Here is a 14,329-nt window from a genome sequence, read left to right as displayed (position 1 = left end):
AGAATTGTAGCCAAGTGCAGCTTCTTCATCTCTTCTTCAGTAAGAACTTCACACACTCAGAGAGAGAGAAGAGATGGCACCAGGATGCACTATGAGAAGAAGGTAAGCCGGTGGAGGCAGTGTGATGTCCTGGGCAATGTTCTGCTGGGAAACCTTGGGTCCTGGCATTCATGTGGCTGTTACCTTGGCACGTACCACCTACCTAAACCTTGTTGCAGACCAAGTACACCCCCTCATGGCAACGGTAATCCCTAATTGCAGTGGCCTCATTCAGCAGGATAATGCACCCTGCCACGCTTCGAAAATTGTTCAGGGATGGTTTGAGGAACATGACAAAGAGTTCAAGGTGTTGACTTGGCCTCCAAATTCCCCAGATCTCAATCCCATCCAGCATCTGTGCTGGACAAACAGGTTCTATCCATAGAGGCCTCACCTCGGAACTTACAGGACTTACAGGACTTACAATGTCTTTGTGCCAGATACCACAGCACACCTTCAGGGGTCTTGTGGAGTCCATGCAACAAGGGATCAGAAAGGATTTGGTGGGACAATATTAGGCAGTATACGTTTATATATATATATATATATATATATATATATATATACATATAAACGTACACTGCCTAATATTGTCCCACCAAATCCTTTCTGATCCCTTGTTGCATGGACTCCACCTTCCACATATATATATATATATATATATATATATATATATATATATATATATATATATATATATATATATATAGACACACACACTGCTTGTGTCAAAAGTTTGAATACACCTGTTTAAAGAATAAATGTTAAGAATAAAACCATTCACTTTTTAATATTTTGTACTATTTCAAGGTTAATAATAAAATAATAAAATAGCACATAAATAAAAAAGTTTGAACAAAATCAAACTATGGTTTTAGTTTTTTAACAGCAGTCCGGAGTCAGCAAAAATGTCTCTGAAGCCCTCTAGTGGCTGGCTGCAGTACAATTTTAAACCCTGCCTTTTCTCATTAGTGAATGTTAAAGGTGGTGAACTTCCATTTTAAGATCAATCTCCACAAAATATTTTTGGAAATAGTCTTCAGTTCACCCTGATCTCTCCCCAAGTATTCGCCCTTACGAGATGTTTTATAGGAGTTATTTGGTGATAAATAAAAGAGCGTGGTTGAGGAGGTGATTGACAGTTGTGGTCATGACAGTCGAGTCATGAGTTGCGTGCACCTTCCAACACACACCTGAAGCTCTGGACAGTTCTATAGCAAAGCCGTGTCTTGTTATGCTGTAAACTGTTCTAATAGACCCTCAGAGGGGAATTCTCTGCAGTTTCTCCAGTATGTTGCTCATTGTGATGCTTAAGCTAGCTCGTTGTAGTGATGTTATAACTAGTAAACCAACATGAGCGAATGAAGTGATGGCACAAACCAAGGCCGCTAAAACTAGCTACATTTGATAATAATTCACTATTAACTATATGACCTTAGAGAACACTCAGTGTGGTGTGTTAAGGTTAACCAGTCTCTCCTTTTTAAACAAATGCTACAGAAAGAATGAGTGGAGTATATAAAAGCACTTCTCCATTCAGAAAAAAGTTGTGTTGAGTGTAAAAGTTGACTGCTGTTTATATTTTCAGTTGGTACATTACATTCACTACTTATACTTTCATTACTTTGATTAAAATGATGGATAACATCAGCTAGCTAGCAAATGGTAGCTTATCTTATGTTGCACTTCAGGTAATATCAGCGTGCATGCTCAGGTACGAGCGTCCATCACTAATATGGGTGGGCAAGAGGCACGAGCGTCCATCACTAATATGGGTGGGTCAGAGGTACGAGTGTCCATCACTAATATGGGTGGGTCAGAGGTACGAATGTCCATCACTAATATGGGTGTGTCAGAGGTACGAGTGTCCATCACTAATATGGGTGGGTGAGAGGCGGACCCACTGTCCACCTGGCCTTTCTCCATTCATTCAATATAGAACTTCTGCAGCTCTTTGGGATTCAGCCACTAGAGGGCAGCATTGACCAATTTATAGCGCTAAATCTATTTCATTTAATTTAATTCTGCAGAAATGTATAGTCTAACCTTACACTGAAAGATTTATACATTTATTTATTAAATGTTCAGACAAGAGAAGCCAGTTCAAATAAGAAAACCTTTATTCAAATGAATGCCAAGCCACAGCAGACAAAAAGAAAATGAGGGAAAATTATTATTAAATCATTAACTTAAAGATACAAAGATTCATTAAAGCAGTAAGCGAACATAAACCAGAAGCTCAGTATCAGTAGCACTTCTTTCTAAACCAAACTTACACCACAGCACGGTCAAGTTCTGGATTGTGATTGGTCAGAAGGTGTTGATTAATTTTTTATACCAGCAGCTCTGACAGTAGCACAGCTGCATATCACAGGTTTATTAATGCACTTGTTCTAAAATGTTATTGGTTCTGTAGAAAAAGCTCACTCACAACTCATTCACCGGCTCATTACAGTGGACGCGCCACATAAACTGATAAAAAAAAAACTTGTATAGTCTTTGATATGGTATAGTTTTCTTCAAGGAGATGTTTGTGTATTATTTATGGAAGGAGTCTCCAGTGTCAATGCTTTGAAACAGTCAGAGGTAAAGCTGTAATTTTAAGCTTTTCCACATCTTCAGGACAGAGTTGTTTCCACTTCTTTGTGGTTTCTCAGTAACATGACAAGTGTTTTTATCTTATAACCTACAAAATGGAGAAAATATAGATGACAAGAATTATTCTTATTATATTATAGTGTATTATTTTGTTAAAGAAAAAAATTGGTTTAAATGTTCTACTAGACAGGATGTTTACAGGAAATAAACTTAGACTTATAATACTAATAAGTCTTAAAACGTAATGTGCAGTGGCAGCTGATATTAAATGGGAGGGCTAAAATCTATCAGTAGCAATGGACAATTTAACTAGGGTTGAACAACAACAACAACAGTATTAGTAGTAGTAGTAGCAATAATAATAATAATAATAATAATAATAATGATCATCTGCAAGCTCCTCTGGATAAGGGCATTTGTTATATACTCTAAATGTAATTAAATGTAACAAAATGTAACTAAATGTCTAATTATAGTCTTAGCCCTTCATGATATTCTGTGTGTTTCTTATGAGTGCTGGTGGTGATATTGCACTCAGTTTAAAAAAAAATCCAAAATAATCCTCTTTAAAACATTTGTTACCTTCAAATAAGATGATGTGGATGCCAAAAATGAAACCTTAGTCCTGCTAGCCCATTGATACGACCTCTCCTAACCTTTTATTTAATAGATTTGATTTTATTCTCTCTTATCAACCAGGTAGTAAAACTGAGAAACCTGATGCTCTTTCCAGGGAGTTTAACCCTTCTGAGCTAGCCTAGTCCCCAGAGGTGATCATCCGACCATCAACCATTGTTTTGTAGTGGAGGCATTCTTCACAGTTTCATCCAGCAGTGTCAAAGACCTCAGACTTCGTCTGTTGATGTCTCTGGTGGCTGAAGATGGTGTAGGACATTAGATCTTTTGTAGCCATCTGTAGCACCTGTACATGGACCAAGAACACCAGAGCTTCCCCACAAGGCCTGTTAAATCCTCGTCCCACCCCTCTCATCCTTGGTTGCATGTTTCCATGGATTTTGTCACTGTCTTACCATCTTCACATGGTAATACAGTTATTCTTGTCACGGTATATAGATTTTCGAAGGCCTGTCACCTCACACTATTGCCCAAAGTTCCCTTTGGTCGAGAGACTGCTAAAATTATGCTCCAACATGTCATCAGGTTGCATACTTACATTGAGGACCTTAGATTGTTTCTTGATTCTGGAATGCTGACAGCTTAATGGTGCCTCAGCCAGCCTGTCTTCTGAGTTCCTTCACCAATCCAATGGTGAATCAGAGGGAACAAACCAGGAGATAGAAACAACCATGAGAAGCCTGGTTTCCTGCAATCCATCAAAAAAAAAAAAAAACCACAATATTTTAAAATAAACATTACTGATGCATATGTATTAACATACATACATACAGGGTGTCCCAAAAGTCTCCATACATTGGGGACTATGTTTGCCAGCACCACATCGATTGTGCCTTCGTTGTCTTCCGTGGTGTTCCAGGACTTTTGGTGTTGCTGAGCTCGCCAGTGCATTACTTCTTTTTAAGAATGTACCAAATTGTTGATTTGGCTACTCCTAAGGTTTCTATCAAAGATCTCTTTGATAGGTCTGTTTTTTTTTCAGCCTAATGATGGCCTCTTTCACTTGCATCGACACCTCTTTGGACCACATATTGAGAGTTCCCATGAACAGTTACCAAATGCAAATTCAACACTTGCAATCGACTCCAGACCTTTTATCTCCTTAATTTGTCATGAAATAATGAGGAAACAGGCCACACCTGGCCATGAAACTGCTTATCAGTCAATTGTCCAATTACTTTTAGCCTGTGAAAATGGAGGGACTCTAGAAAATGGCTGTAATTCCTAAACAATTAATGCAGTATTTCGTTAAACCCCTTGAATTAAAGCTGAAAGTCTCCACTTCAATCACATCTTGATTGCTTCATTTTACCAGCCCTTTGGGTGGTGGAGAGGGATTATCAAAAGGTAAGTGTGTGAGATTTAGTGTCAGTTTGTCGTTGTTTTGGTGCATTAAGCCAGTGGTTCTGTTTCATCTGAGTTGGATCTAGCACTGATTCGTCACACTACTGGAATTACATTTGTACATTTCTTCTTTAATGTGTTTATTTATTATTAAATGACAACACACACTTTTAAAGTTATAAATATAGTTATAAACTTTGATTGTAATGCCTTTAACAATGCTGATGATGTATTAAACAATAAAACTAGACAAAAGCAGCAATCTGTGGGGTCCAAGAACTGAGAAATGCCTGGTGAACACTGATTGACCGATGGTCACCATGTTTTTTTTTTTTATTTTTAAACAACCCAGTCATCATAAAAATCTACTTACAGAAAAACTAAATAAAATGACTAATTAAAAGTCATCACTATAACTGTCCTTGTCCTGGAATTTTGTATGTGTTGTAGGAACACTTAAGATTACAAATGATATGACAAATTAAGCCATCTCTGACCATCTCTTGGTATCCTTCACCATCACCCTCCCTATCCTGCCTAAAACCACCAGCCATCTATACTTCTCTCCCACTCGTAAAACCTCCACTCTATCTCCCCTTCCTCCTTAGCTTCCTGCACCCTGTCATCCCTTCCTGTCCCTGACTCCTTTTCCTCACTACCATTGGAGGTAGCCACTGACACTTTCCTCTCCTCACTTTCCTCATCCATGGACCTCCTTTGTCCTCTATCCTCTAAACCCAGGAAGATATCCTGCCCTGCTCCTTGGCTATCAGATGTGTTACGCAGTAATTGGAGAGAATTAAGAACAGCAGACAAAAAGTGGAAGAAATCGCAACTCAACACAGATCTTGTCTCTGCCCATTGGATCCAATCCCTTCCACAATGCTCCAGACCATCTCTCAAGACCTCCTCCCCTTCATCACCACTATCATCAATGGCTCCATAACATCTGGTCATGTACCAACCTCATTCAAGAGAGCAAGGGATACTCCCATCCTGAAGAAACCCACTCTAGATCCCTCTGATATCAGCAACTACCCACCGGTATCATTTCTCTCTTTTCTTTCTAAAACCCTTGAACAAACCGCAGAACAACCTCCAAGATCCCAATCAGTCTGGCTTCAAACTGACACACTCCACAGAGACTGCCCTTTTGGACGTCACTGAGAAGCTACATGCTGCTAGATCAGCCAAACTGTCTTCAGTCCTCATCCTCCTTGACCTTTCAGCAGCGTTTGACACAGTGAACCACAAGACTCTCTTGTCCACCCTCATGAGCCTAGGAATTCATGGTGCAGCATGGCAATGGTTTGCTTCCTACCTGGAAGGTCGGTCATATCAGGTGACATGGAGGGGATCCACATCTGCTCCCCGCAGACTCTCCACTGGTGTCCCACAAGGCTCAGTACTTGGTCCTCTCCTGCTCTCCCTCTATACTCGATCTCTCGGTGCGGTCATATCCTCACATGGGTTTTCATACCACTGCTATGCAGATGACACTAAACTCATCCTCTCCTTCCCTCCCTCAGACACTCATGTTTCCGGTCAGTTATCAGCATGTCTGGCAGACATCTCATCATGGATGACAGCTCATCAGCTGAAACTTAATCCCACCAAAACTGAACTGCTGTTCATCCCAGGTGATTCATCCCCATCTCAGGATCTTGCAATCTCCCTAGACAATTCTCTGATCTTGCCTTCGGTTACTGCATGCAACCTTGGGGTAACCATGGACAATCAACTGTCCTTCTCCTCTCACATTGCTAATCTGACACGCTCATGTCGATTTCTCCTTTATAACATCAAAAGAATTAGTCCATTTCTTTTCACACAGGCCACACAGGTTCTTGTTCTGTCCCTTGTCATTTCAAGACTGGACTACTGCAACTCACTCCTGGCAGGTCTGCCTCTGAGTGCCATTCGTCCTCTGCAACTGATCCAAAATGCAGCTGCACGATTGGTTTTCAACCTTCCTAAATTTTCCCACACCACCCCATTGCTGCGCTCCCTCCACTGGCTTCCTGTAGATGCCCGCATCAGATTTAAAACACTGATGCTTGCCTACAAAGCCAAAAACGGACCAGCACCCACTTATCTCAAAACACTTATCACACCTCGCACGGCACCATGCTCCCTTCGATCCTCTAGCACTGCTCGACTGCTCCCACCATCTCTCAGGGTACAAGGAAGGCATGCATCGAGACTCTTCTCTGTTCTGGCACCAAGGTGGTGGAATGAACTTCCCCTAGATGTCCGAACAGCTGAGTCACTGGCAGTCTTCAAACGACGTCTAAAGACTTACCTCTTCATAAAGTACTGAAGTTAGCACTTACCAAAAAAAAAAAATTAAGTATTGTCTGAGTGACAAAAAAGTACTGTCTGAGCACTTGTCTATTACCTCCCCAACAGAGTCTTGGACTGATGGTATTCCTAGTTTGTGACCTAGTGAGCCAATATCAGAATGTATTTTTGATAGACTTCAAATGCCATAAATGTAAATGTAAATATGACTGACACTTTATCAGTCTCTTTTTTCTTTAGGTTTGGAATGATTTTTCTACACACTTATTTTGCAGGTGATCTCATGCAGAGATACTGGGGTGTGGAATATCCTGAGCCGGTTTGTGCTGTGAGAGGATTCAGTATCTTCATTCCCTCTAGTTACTATTATCCACAGTCAAATTATCAGGTTGTACAAATGCTTTGGTGAAAGGGGCAGCTGCCGTGGCCCCGGACTGCCACCAGAGGGAGACAGAGAGCTGCCTCTCAGTAATTAGTGGTAACCTGTGCCACATGTGACTGGCCTATTTAAGGGCTATTTACAGGTTGCTCAAATGCTCAGTCTTGAGTTTACCCTGTAAGTGCAAGACTAAGCTGGTATTGGTATTTTGAAAACTAGAGCTGTTCTCTGGTCCTTTCCTCTGCGCTGGGCTGGCCTCACCTTGTCAACCTAGCCACCCTTTCAAGTCTTCAGGTTCCTTCTCTTGGGGGAAAAAACCTCTTTTGTTGCCTTGTTAGCTCTCTGTAGTGAGCAGTCGGTGGTTTCTCCCCTGATGGTCCTAAGTTTGTGCCTTTAGTTTCTCCTTTCTTCCTATTCTTGCTAGCTCATCTGGGTTTCTTTGTTTTGATTTGCTGTAGGGTGAAAGTGAGTGAGTGAAGTGACTTGTGGCCAAGTATGGTCGCCCATACTCGGAATTTGCGCTCTGCATTTAACGCATCCAAGTGCACACACACAGTAGTGAACACACACACACCCGGAGCAGTGGGCAGCCTTTTTTTGGGATTTCGGTGCCTTGCTCAAGGGTCTCAGTCGTGGTATTGAGGGTGGGAGAGATTCACTGCACCCACCTCAAAAATGGGCAAGTGTACAGACCCACCGCATGTTTAACAGCTCATCAAACACCAAGTCGTACTTGGAGTATGTTGGAGACAAATCACACTGCACTTAATCCCCAATGTGCAGTTCAGTTATTCCAGAGAGTACAAATTCAGATTTATAAACAATGTGGACAGTGCCAGATATACAGGTGATCCTGGAGTGACTCTTAATGTTGCAGCTAATTTTTAATAAAGAAAATAAATGTCGATCAGCATAATTTCCTTTCCCAACTTAAAGGAATAAATGCATAGTTCTGCAAAGGCAAGATTCTCTTCTTGAGCCTACAGTTGCCTGAAAACTATATTATATTTTTGAGAAAATAAATGTATGAAGTTTGAGTGTAACAGCAGAGGGGATGTATGTTCATGTCTTCAAATACAGAAAATGTGTTGAGGTCTGCTGCAAAGAACAACATCGCCATCCAGTGATGGAAACCTGACCCTCTGTACATTTTCTCTTCATTTACTGAGCAGTTGTAATAAAGCATCTGGTTAATCAGGCTACTCTGGATGTGAATTCATTCACGTCTTTTAACCATCATCCTCCCAAAAAAATCATACGCTTTAGAACATAAACACAATTTCATTGTTCTAGAAGTTTAGTGTGAAACAAGTCTGAGGCCTTAAAAATAAAACCCCATCATTCTGCAGAGGAAGTAACTGTAAAAGATGTGCTTTAACACAAAGAGACTGGAAGTATTTACTAAATATGCCGTGTATACAGACAAGTATGTGTTGGTTTCTGTTACAGGTTGTGTATACAGCAAAAGTAATAAATAAATAGAAATTAAGAATCGTTTCTAAATCAACTTCAAAAATTGCTCTATGACTGAAATTCCAATAAATGTAATAAATAGCTAAGTTGTCTATCATGAAATTGAGCTCAAATGCAACACAAAGGAAATGTAAGGGGTGTGTAACTTTTTCATCTCACACAGGAAATTCACAAGAAGAAGACTAAGTTGAGCATGAGGTGTGAAACGGTGGTCAGCTCATTGCTATTACACATTAGCATAGATATCAGAATCGTCCTCCTTCTGCTGGACATTAGCATAGATATCAGAATTGTCCTCCTTCTGCTGGACATTAGCATAGATATCAGAATCGTCCTCCTTCTGCTGCTCAGTGTGGACACTCCTGCGCTCACACAGAAACCTGTTTGAGGCACAAACTACACGTTAACTGCTGTTTACTACTAAATTAACAGTTTGGCAGTACAGCTTGTGACATGTCAAAATCGTATGCTTTTATAGAGACATTTTTTGTTTCACCAAAAGATTGTGAGTTTTTAGACTGTTTTACCTCCTGTTGTAAATCACAGCTAGGATAGCTACGATGATGAAAATCAGTCCAGCTGTCAACACAACAATGATCCAGATTGGCCAATGATCAGGATTTTCAGGATTTTCACCTGTTAAAAAACAATGTGAATATTTAACTAAACACAAGTCACATTATTTCCTTCAGTAATCACTAGAGACAGTGTGATATTTAAACTTCAGTAATGTTGTGAGCAGATGGACCCACCCTCGACCTGAAGGCTGATCGTTTCAGATCCTGACGCCTCATTGGTTTCCCAAGTGCAGGTGTAATTCCCAGAATCCCTCACGGTTAGAGCAGGAAAGTGAAGAACAGGTCCTGATGTGTTTAACTGCTCGTTGTTCTTAGACCACACAAACTGTGAGGAACTGTGTGTGCAGTTCACATCACACGTCAGATTTAACGAGTCTCCTTGTTTAAGGGTTCCGTTTCCACTGAGCCTGATTAGTGACACCTTTAAATCTTTTTCAGAGAGCAGGAAAGACTCCACGTCAGTGAATCGGGACTGAGAGGGGGTTAATAATTATACTACAGTCGCATCCTAAAGTCTGAGTCAACAACATGTTCTTTTATAATGTGCTTTATTTTTCTTAAATTATATTTCTTCATAAAAGATTCCATCATTTTGATTAATATATGTTTTCTATGTAATGTCTACACCACAGAGCTGTTGAATTTTGGATTGTGATTGGTCAGAAGGTGTTGATTAATTTTCTATAACAGCAGCTCTGACAGTAGCACAGCTGCAAATCACAGGTTTCTATTAATGTGCTTGTTCTGTTATGAGAAAATAATCAACATCACGTCAGGCTGCATCACACCACCAGGTCATTGATTATTTTCCAATAACAGCATGCCCCATCATATTCTGTCATTAATTTATTAGCAGCTGAAAATATTTTTGATATCTGGTAGAATAAAAACACTCCTTCGCAGTCGAATCTCATGGAAAGTTCATTATGCACATAAAGAATATTTTATTTTAGCTTTCTTAAATCATAGCATTTACCTGCAACTTGTAGAATCACTCCAGGTACACCGGTCCATTTGCCTTCGGTCACATTAGTTATAAATCTGAATCTGTACGTTCCAGAATTGTTAAACTCTAGATTGTGGATTAACAAAGTGCAGTTTGATTTGTCGTCTCCAGCGTACTCAAAGTCTGAGTTGGTGTTTGATGAGCTGTTATAAACATACGGTGGGCCATAACACTGATCTTTCTTTGAGTTCATTGAGCACCAAAGCTTTTCTATCACCTGATAATTTTGCTGTGGATAATAATAACTACAGGGAATGGAGACACTGAATCCTCTCACAGCACAGATCGGCTTATCAGGATATTTCACGCCCCAATCTGTGCTCTGAGTGAGAACGCCTGTGTAGAGAAATAAATGGAGATTAAAAGTAATTCTGATATTTTGTTTATTTGTTGTGTGTTTTTTCAAGTTCATGGGAGGTCATCTTTTATTTCATATTACTGCATGGTACAGAATATATCTTTATATCTGTTTAGCTATATGTATTCACACCTTTATTCATTTATATTTGTAAGTAAATAAATAAATCAGAAATTATTTTTAATTCACATCTTATATTGCATTCATACAAATTATTTTAAAAATCATCCACACCAATATACAATCTTTTACAATCAGACTGTGGTGCATTTGCCTGTGAGTTATAATTTAAAGCAGGCAGGAAGAATAAAACTGTAAAAGTCTTAAACAACTTAGAAAATGGCACCTTTTGTTTGACATATTAAAAAGTGAATAAAACCATTCTTGAAACAGGTGTATTCAAACTTTGGACACAAGCAGTGTGTGAGTGTGTGTGTGTGTGTATATGTATATATATATATATATATATATATATATATATATATATATATATATATATATATATATATATATATATATATACTCACTCTTATTTTTATATATACATATATATATACACACATATATATAAATAAATGTACACTGCCTAATGTTGTCCCACCAAAACCTTTCTGATCCGTTGTGGCATGGACTCCACAAGACCTCTGAAGGTGTGCTGTGGTATCTGTGTTAGCAGCAGATCCTCTAAGTCCTGTAAGTTGCGAGGTGGGGTCCCCATGGAGAGAACTTGTTTGTCCGGCACAGATGCTGGATGGGATTGAATGAATGGGATTGAGCATTTTTCAAGTGATCAAAAATATTGGAACATGTGACTGACAGGTGTTTCTTGTTGCCCAGGTGTGCCCTGATAGACTGACTGTTTACACAATTAATAGCTCTGAACATCTACTCTTGGTGTGAGCCCTGGGTTTCACCTGTGAAGACTGCATTTGTTGTTGTAAAGGATAAATCAACATGAAGACCAGAGAGCTGTCTTTGGGAGAAAAGCAAGCCATTTTGAAGCTGAGAATAGAGGGAAATTCGATCAGAGCCATTGCACAAGCATTGTGCATGGCCAATACAACAATTTGGAACTGGTGTACTAACAACCAGACATCGAACAGGGTGGCCAAGGAAAACAACAGCAGTTGATGACAGAAACATTGTGAGAGCTGTGAAGAAAACCCCCAAAACATCAGTCAGTGACATCAGCAACTACCTCCACAGGGCAGGATGAAGGTATCACAATCCACCATTCGGAGAAGACTTTGAGAGCAGAAATATAGAGGCCATACCACAAGATGCAAACCACTCATCAGCAGTAAGAATCGGAAGGCCAGATTTGAATTCACAAAGAAATACAGAGTGATGTAAAGGCCAAAATCTGGAGAAAGAAAGGATGTGCTCATGATCCAAAACATACATGCTCATGGGTCAAGCATGGTGGAGGTAGTGTCATGGCTTGGACTTGCATGGAACAAGCTCACTAATCTTTATTGGTGATGGAACTCATGATGATAGCAGCAGAATGTTTTCAGAAGTCATTCTGTCTGCCAATTTACACAGAAATGCATCCAATCTATTTGGGAGGAACTTCATCATGTAGCGAGATAACAACCCAAAAACACACTGCCAACACAACAAAGGACTTCGTCAGGGGAAAAAGTGGAAGGTTTTAGACTGGCCAAGTCAATCACCAGACCTTAACCCAGCTGAGCAGCATTTCACGCCCTGAAGAGGAGACTGAAGGGTGAAACACCCCAAAACAAACAACAACTGAAAGAAGCCACACTACAAGCCTGGAAAAGCAACACAAAAGAAGAATGCAGCAGGTTGGTGATGTCAGTGGGTTGCTGGCTTGATGCAGTTATTGCAAGTAACGGATATGCAACACTTGGGTTGTCTGCCTCTAAAGGTGCCATGTTCTAAGTTGTTTAACGTGTCTAGGTGTAAATATCAGGAAATGAAAGCTGAAATTCTGATCTAATGTGTCATATTCATCTTTTGATCTGAAACCCAAATGTCTTCAGCAAAAACAAAACTTACTTAAATCATCATTAGGTCTGTTTTCTGAGACAGTAATTAATAGTTCACTAACATTAGACAGTATAATGTGTTTGTCGAAGTGTATAATCCAATAACTGACCGTACACACTGCAACATCAATCAGCAAACAGTTAAAACTCTGAACAATAATTCCGTGTAAGAGTGAGATGATGTTTCATACCGGACAGCGTGAGCAGAATCGTAGCCAAGAGGAGCATCTTCATCTCTTCTTCGGTAAGAGCTTCACACACTAAGTGTTGGGTCTATATATACATGTATGTATATACACTGAGCTCACTGACTTGGTCACGATATGTGAGAACAAAAACCACTTCCTGGATCACAAGAATGCACCTATTATAGCTACAACGTCAAACACTACACACAGTGCATGGCAGCTTGCTGTATATGGGGCTGTGTAGCTGCAGACTGGTCAGAGTGCCCATGCTGACCCCAGTCCACCGCCGAACGTGTCTGCAATGGGCACTTTTATCATGTGGACTTGCCAGGTGCATGTGCATCACTTACCTGGGGAAGAGATGGCACCAGGATGCACTGTGGGAAGAAGGTAAGCTGGTGGAGGCAGTGTGATGTTCTGGGCAATGTTCTGCTGGGAAACCTTGGGTCCTGGCATTCATGTGGATGTTACCTTGGCACGTAGCACCTACCTAAACCTTGTTGCAGACCAAGTACACCCCTTCATGGCAACAGTAATCCCTAATGTCAGTGGCTCAATCCCTCATTCAGCAGGATAATGCACCCTGCCACGCTTCGAAAATTGTTCAGGGATGGTTTGAGGAACATGACAAAGAGTTCAAGGTGTTGACTTGGCCTCCAAATTCCCCAGATCTCAATCCCATCCAGCATCTGTGCTGGACAAACAAGTTCTATCCATGGAGGCCTCACCTCACAACTTACAGGACTTACAGGATCTGCTGCTAACGTCTTTGTGCCAGATACCACAGCACACCTTCAGGGGTCTTGTGGAGTCCATGCAACAATGGATCAGAAAGGATTTGGTGGGACAATATTAGGCAGTGTATGTTATATATATATATATATATATAAGTATATATAAAAATAAGAGTGAGAGGGAGAGAGAGAGACACACACACACTGCTTGTGTCCAAAGTTTGAATACACCTGTTTCAAGAATGGTTTTATTCACTTTTACTATTTTGTACTATTTCAATTAATAATAAAATAAAAATAATAAAATAGCACATATATAAAAAAGTTTTGAACAAAATCAAACTATGGTTTTAGTTTTTTAACAGCAGTCCGGAGTCATTTTTTGACAGCAAAAATGCCACTCAGGCCCTCTAGTGGCTTGCTGCAGTACAATTTTAAACCCTGCCTATTCTCATTAGTGAATGTTAAAGGTGGTGAACTTCCATTTTAAGATCAATCTCCACAAAATATTTTTGGAAATAGTCTTCAGTTGACCCTGATCTCTCCCCAAGTATTCGCCCTTACGAGATGTTTTATAGGAGTTATTTGGTGATGAATAAAAGGGCGTGGTTGAGGAGGTGATTGACAGTTGTGGACATGACAGTCGAGTCATGAGTTGCGTGCACCTTCCAACACACACC

At 40.1% G+C, this 14,329-nt stretch overlaps 1 protein-coding gene across 1 annotated transcript; it reads right to left on the bottom strand.

Moving 5' to 3' along the window:
- Window positions 1-8,996: 8,996 nt before the first annotated feature.
- Window positions 8,997-12,961, bottom strand: LOC128317045 (sialic acid-binding Ig-like lectin 8). The gene is made up of 5 exons (XM_034298042.2): window positions 12,919-12,961; window positions 10,325-10,690; window positions 9,523-9,777; window positions 9,298-9,406; window positions 8,997-9,150 (listed from the first exon to the last, which is right to left on the bottom strand). Exons 1-5 carry the CDS (start codon window positions 12,959-12,961, stop codon window positions 8,997-8,999), a joined length of 927 nt encoding a protein of 308 aa, XP_034153933.2.
- Window positions 12,962-14,329: the final 1,368 nt, after the last annotated feature.

This window comes from Pangasianodon hypophthalmus, chromosome 22 (assembly GCF_027358585.1).
Source record: "Pangasianodon hypophthalmus isolate fPanHyp1 chromosome 22, fPanHyp1.pri, whole genome shotgun sequence".
NCBI classification, from domain to species: domain Eukaryota; kingdom Metazoa; phylum Chordata; class Actinopteri; order Siluriformes; family Pangasiidae; genus Pangasianodon; species Pangasianodon hypophthalmus.
The sequence above is the reverse complement of the archived record's forward strand: the minus strand, read 5'-3'. Positions and strand labels throughout refer to the sequence as shown.

What these genes read in the sequence shown, in the direction of transcription:
- LOC128317045 (XM_034298042.2), bottom strand. Translation starts at nt 12,961, where the DNA reads ATGAAGATGCTCCTCTTGGCTACGATTCTGCTCACGCTGTCCG. An exon ending in GATTCTGCTCACGCTGTCCG is followed by an intron (nt 10,691 to 12,918) that starts GTATGAAACATC and finishes TTCTCTACACAG; the next exon opens with GCGTTCTCACTCAGAGCACA. An exon ending in GCTGTGATTTACAACAGGAG is followed by an intron (nt 9,151 to 9,297) that starts GTAAAACAGTCT and finishes TGCCTCAAACAG; the next exon opens with GTTTCTGTGTGAGCGCAGGA.